General features: G+C 49.7%; 2 protein-coding genes across 4 annotated transcripts in view; one reads left to right on the forward strand and one right to left on the reverse strand.

Moving 5' to 3' along the window:
* Window positions 1-171, reverse strand: part of ARHGEF39 (Rho guanine nucleotide exchange factor 39) — a 13,888-nt gene extending 13,717 nt beyond the window's left edge. Inside the window, exon 1 of one of the 3 annotated variants that reach the window (XM_042825712.1) lies at window positions 141-171. The gene's annotated coding sequence lies outside the window, so the exon portion shown is untranslated. The other 2 variants (XM_042825713.1, XM_042825710.1) reach the window with 2 other exon arrangements.
* Window positions 172-259: 88 nt separating this feature from the next.
* LOC122164198 (myosin-IIIb-like) overlaps window positions 260-5,904 on the forward strand; it is a 27,012-nt gene continuing 21,367 nt past the window's right edge. Inside the window, exons 1-4 of the mRNA XM_042826007.1 lie at window positions 260-382; window positions 475-540; window positions 629-759; window positions 5,023-5,125. Coding sequence (XP_042681941.1) covers window positions 260-382; window positions 475-540; window positions 629-759; window positions 5,023-5,125 — 423 coding nt within the window. The remainder of the gene's footprint in view (window positions 383-474; window positions 541-628; window positions 760-5,022; window positions 5,126-5,904) is intronic.

Raw genomic sequence — 5,904 nt, forward strand, 5'->3', positions numbered from 1 at the left:
GGCAAGGCAAGGCAAGGCAAGGCAAGGCAAGGCAAGGCAAGGCAAGGGAGGGGAGCGTGGCTCGCACCGCACCGCACCGCACCGCACCGCACCGCCGCCCGTCGGCATTCCCCTCCTCCGGTGGCACCGCCGCCCGTTACCTGCTCCGGCCCCGCGGCCGCCGCTCCACATTCAAACCGAGCTCCGCCTCGACGGGCGGTCCCGGGGCGGGGCTGCGGCGAGGCGGGCCGGGCGGCGGGCCGGGTCGGGAGCGGACGGCATGGGGCCGCCGGGGAAGCAGCGCGGAGTCGGGGTGGCGGGGGACCTGGCGGCACTGGCGGAGCTGGACGAGGCGTCGCTGCTGGGCGCGCTGCGGGACCGCTTCCTGCGGCAGCAGATCTACGTGAGTGTGCGCGCGGGGCTCGGCTCTCCCCCTTCCCGGCTCTCCCCCTTCCCGGCTCTCCCCCCTCACCGCTCTCCCCTCACCGCCTCCAGACCGACGTGGGGGACATCCTCATCGCTGTGAACCCCTTCCAGCCCCTGCAGCTCTACGGGAGAGAGGTGAGTGTCGCGCTCGGGCAGCCCAAGCAGCAGCGAGTGCTGGTGCCGTGTCCCCCAGCCCGTCCTCAAGGGCCGTCTCACCCTTCAGGTCTCCGAGCAGTACCGGTGCCATGAGAAGGGCACGCTGCCTCCGCACATCTTCGCCGTGGCCGACCGTGCTTACCAAGCCATGCTGGGTCGCCGCGGCGCCCGGCCGCAGAGCCAGTGCATCGTCATCAGGTGAGGTGCCTCGAGGGCACGGCGTTCTCCCTATCAGACCTTCACGTATCCACGCTTCTGGTGGGTCCAAACCCAGCTTCGTTGGCTGCATTCCAGCAAGATTAGCAGACAGATGGTGAAGAGAGAGGTGTTGTGAAAGAGGTTGGGTTTCATGTGGTCGCTAGCCAGCCTTTGATGGTAGCACAACTGTGTGGAGTCTAGCAGGGTTGCTTCTGTTGGGTTGTAGTGCTGGAAAGGTTAACTCACTCTGCACATTGCTTTTCTTTGGCAAAACATCTTCCACTGTAATTTGTGTATTGAATCTTATAAATCATGCAATTATAAAATGGCTTGTGTTGGAAGGGACCTCGAATATCATCAAGTTCCTCCCTTCTCCCACAGGCAGGGCTGCCATCCATTAAATCAAACAGCAGACCAGGCTGCCCAGGGCCCCATCAAGCATGGCTTTGAGCACCTCCAGGGATGGGGCACCACAGCTCTCTGATTGCCATTTCACTGAAAAACTTCCCCCTGACATCTAATCTAAATCTCCCTTCCTTTAGTTTAAAACCATTTCCCCACATCCTCTTGTTTATCTACCCATGTAAAAAGCTGATTTGTCTCCTACCTATATTGTCCCTTTAAATATTGGAAGGCTGAAATGATGTCTCCCCAGAGACTTCTCTTCTGCAGACTGAACAGGCTCAGCTCTCTCAGCCTGACTTCATAGGAGAGATGGAGTGGACCTATTTTTGTAGGCGCTCCATCCCTAGAGGTGCTCAAGGCTCAGCTGGATGGAGCCCTGGGTACCTGAGCTGATGGGAGCAACCAGCCCACAGCAGGGAGAGGAAACTGGTTGACCTTGAAGTTAATTTTTAGTTTACACCTTTCTATTATTCTATCATCTCCCTAAGTAACCAAAGAGGAAAGGGAAGAGAAGGAGTTTCTTTGCTGTAAGAAAATCTAGTCAGGAAAAATCTTAAAATCAAAGCACATCCCGAGCTGCATCCGAAGCAGCGCGGCCAGCGGGGCGAGGGAGGGGATCCTGCCCCTCTGCTCTGCGCTGTGACACCGCACCTGGAGCGCTGCGTCCACAGCTGGAGTGCTCAGCACAGCAGAGACGGGGGCCTGCTGGAGAGCGTCCAGAGGAGGGCCGCACGAATGGTCAGGATGGAGCAGCTCCCTGTGAGGACGGGCTGAGAGCTGGGGCTGTGCAGCCTGGGCAAGAGGAGGCTGAGCGAGACCTGAGGGCGGCCTGTCTGTGTCTACAGGGGAGCTACAGAAGAGAAAGTGAAAAGACAAGGAGAAATGGCTTCAAACTGAAAGAAGGGAGATTTATGTTGGATATAAGGAAGATTTTTACATTTAGGGTGATGGGGCACTGGCACAGATTGTCCCGAGAGAATGGTGGATGCCGCATCCCTGGACCCACCCAAGGTCAGGATGGAGGGGCTCTGAGCACCTGATGGAGCTGTGGGCGGCCCTGTTCACTGCAGGGGAGTTGAGCCAGGTGACCTTTAAGGGTCCTATCCAACTGAAACAATTCTGTGATTCTGTATTGTTGTGAGAATTCTGTGGAACAGGAGAGAAATGAGTTCCTGTATCACAAGACTGTGATCCAATACCATGAGTATTTCCCTCCATTATGTCATTATTGTTTCTCATCTTCAGAGCAGCAGATTGCATCATCTAGCAGAGAAAGTCTCTGACAGTATTGACTAGCAGAAGAAGCCTTTAATCACCAGATAACTTTCTGTTTTGATGATTGTAGAGGCTTTAAGTGTCTTTTGGGTTGATATGTTAGTTGCCAGCTGCTTAATTTAGTGTTTTCTTCTTTATGTGAGTATTCTGATCATTTTCATGCTACGTTGCATGGAAATGACTTACTGAATCATTACTGGGTTTTGCAGTTGGAACTTGGAACAGACCTCAGGTTTCAGCCCTGCTCATTTCAACAGTCTGCAGGCCAACAGTACATTGAAGTGCTCTTATGAAGCAGAAGGATGTGGTGGCTGTGAGTCTGCAGGTGGGAAAGGTGCTGCTGGTGGAGTTCTTAGGATTTGAGAAAAGTCACAGGATTTGTCTAAGGAGGTAGAAGACAAAATGAGTGACCTGTAGGTGTTTCCCAGTAAGGCAGTGGTCTTGTTATTTTCTGAGAGCGGTTTGTGGTCTCAGAAATGACAGCTCAAGCAACTGTCATGCACCTTGCAATCCTGTTAAGTATGTTGTTGTAACAGGAAGTTCATGGTTTTACTATCTGCAAGTGGTAAAACACTCAATAGCAAGATTACCTACTTTGAGCAAAGCTTTGGGTGTGGAGGTTGATGTCACTCTTGTTACACCGGAGTTTATCAGAACAGTGTAGCGATGCACCACGTTCTTCTATTCCTTGTGCTTGTGTTGCTTCTGCATTGCAGTTGCCCACGTCTAGCAAGGCATGAACCCGTGTACTTTTCTCTAGGATACACACATTGCCTTCCTGCTCTTTCTGGTCTCTTTTTGTTCGCTTCAGCTTATTCTGGGAGATCTGGATGACTTATTTCGGAGGTTACAACTGATGTTGAACACAGCAGCTGCCCCCTGGGTGACAAAAGTTCGTTGCAATCAAGTTTTCTTGAGCTGCAGATTCCGCTGGCTGAGATTAGCTGGCATTAGTCACAGCCTCAGTATGCTGTGGAACAGCACATGGGTCTCCTGGAGATGACTTTGCTTTTCTTCACAGCCTGGGGCAGTTACATACCCACAGCTGGAGAGTGAGCTTGCAGGACTTGGCAGAGCTGTTGCCCTTGTTTAAGAACATAAGGGTCAGCTTGACCTGGGGGAGTGCTGAATGACAGTGCTTCCGTGGAGGAAGGAAGTCTCCAAGAACTGTGTCCAGTTCTGTAGCCCCTAACATGAGGGATGTGGAGTTGTTGGAGCAGGTCCAGAGGAGGACCACAAAGATGATCAGAGGGCTGGGGCACTTCCACTATGGGACAGGCTGAGAGAGCCGGGGGAGAAGAGAAGGCTCCAGGGGGACCTCATAGCAGCCTTCCAGTACCTGAAAGGGCTCTACGAGAAAGTGGGGGGGGACTTCTGCTAAGGGATCTAGCAACAGGATAAGGGGAAATGGCTTTAATCTGGAGGAGGGTGGATTTAGATTAGATATTAGGAAGAAATTCTTTACTGTGAATGTGATGAGACATTGGAACAGGTTGTGCAGAGGTTGTGGGTGTCTCTTCCATGGAGGTATTCAAATTCAGGCTGGATGGGGCTGTGGGCAACCTGATCCAGAGGGAAGTGTCCCTGCCTATTGTAGGGGTTTGGAACTAGGTGATCTTAAAGGTACCTTCCAACCCAAACTATTCTATGACAATCAGAGATCATCTTATCTGTGTGGCAGGAGTGCTGGATAGCATATGGTCTTGTTTTGGTTTCCCATATTCAGGTGATGATGGCTCAATACATGCTTGGGATCAGGTATTCATCTTAGAGCTTGAGGTATTTAGCAGCCTGTGCCAGGTGCAAGCACGGAGTTACTGGAAGTTGCGAAGCAGCAAAGCCACACCTGATGCTCAAAGGTCAGGTGTGTAAACAGAGACCAGCCCTCACATATACCTGCATCGTTTCCTGCATTTTTATTTTACTATGCAGATGCTGGAGTTGTGTGCCAGTGTGATGCTGTTGGTCGGTGAGGCAATGTGTCCTTGACTGAGCATTCCCTCTCCCGTAGGTCGGGAAGCTGTGCTTTCTGAGTGCTACTTATTTGACTTGGAGGTGGAGTGCTGAGTCTGTGCGATGCCAAAATGACGTGCAGCATTGCTGCTGTAGGTGTGACGGCAGCTCTGCAGCTATAGGCCAGCATTATTAACCAGCTGAAGCATGTAAAGAGCCTGAGATTTGAGATTGCAGCAGTATCACAAGATCAATTGCTCACTTCTGGATGTGAGATGGGGCAAATAGTCCGTAGAAGCAGGAATCTGTTGACCACAGCATATATGAGGCAGTTGGTGAATCAGAACACTTCTGAGGGGGATTGTTAAGTATTAACAGATCATTAAGAAGCAGATCAAGTGAACTCTTCTATGTGTCCCATCCAGTAATGACATCATGAAATATTTCTGTACTTCCTGGTAAATGGGGAAAAACTCCTCCGGGCAGAAATCAGTACACTGTGGAACCCACTGTTACAGCTGAAAAAGGTGTAAAACTGCTGGATTGCATGCTCAAGCAATAGGACATTAAGACATGAGGGTCAGAGCAATTGTACTTTATGGCAACTGGAATTTCCTCACTTCTTTGCAGCGGAGAGAGCGGTGCAGGGAAAACAGAGAGTACGAAGCTACTGTTGCAGCACATAATGAACCTGTGCAAAGGCAACTCGCAGCTGGAGCAGCAGATCCTTCAGGTAGGTGCTGGTGGGGTCTTGTTGTAGATGCAGAAGTAGCACTACTGTGAGGCAGCTAGCACCAAGCTCAGAGAACCTCCTGGTGAATCATCACCACTGAGCTGAGGAACGAAACATTAAGACAGATTTTAGGATAACAGGGGGAAGGATGATGAAACAGCTGACCACAAGTTAGAAGGGTTGGTAGGTTTGCTGGGAATGTGATGTTTTGGTTCCCAAATGGAACAGAACTATTGTGATTGTTTAGCATGATGTCTGCAACAAGAAAGTAGGGGTTTATTTTCTGAATCATTTCCTGTTTGAGATGGAACAATATTTTTATTAGAGAAATAAAATATTGATTTAATGAAAGCCAGGGATGGAGAATCTGCACAGCCTTCAGTAACCTTTCGTTGGCTAGTTATACTTACAGTCAGACACATACTTGCTAACTCAGTGACTTAATCTTTACTGTTTTCATAACTTTTGCTAGCTGATTTTGAAACATGGCTGTTTGGTCTTGACTTGCTCCCAGAGGAGTTTTATTTTGAGCAAATCATATCCTACACTTCCAGTTGATGGATTAAGTGGAATGAGTTCTTGGACTGCTCCATTTTAAAGTCTGTTTCAGACATCTGTGGTGGAATCAGACCCTAGCTGGTCTGATTGTTCTTTCAGTTTCTTCATAATTCACTGTTCTGATCCTTATGCTGTCTACAGATGCCATTAGGTATTTTATCGTGCTTACATTTAAAAAAAAAAAATTAAAAAAAAAGTGTAAAAAAAAAAAAAAAAAAAAA

This window comes from Centrocercus urophasianus, unplaced genomic scaffold (assembly GCF_019232065.1).
Source record: "Centrocercus urophasianus isolate 14NV4802_14NV808 unplaced genomic scaffold, USGS_Curo_1.0 seq_25, whole genome shotgun sequence".
In the NCBI taxonomy this organism is placed as follows: Eukaryota; Metazoa; Chordata; class Aves; order Galliformes; family Phasianidae; genus Centrocercus; species Centrocercus urophasianus.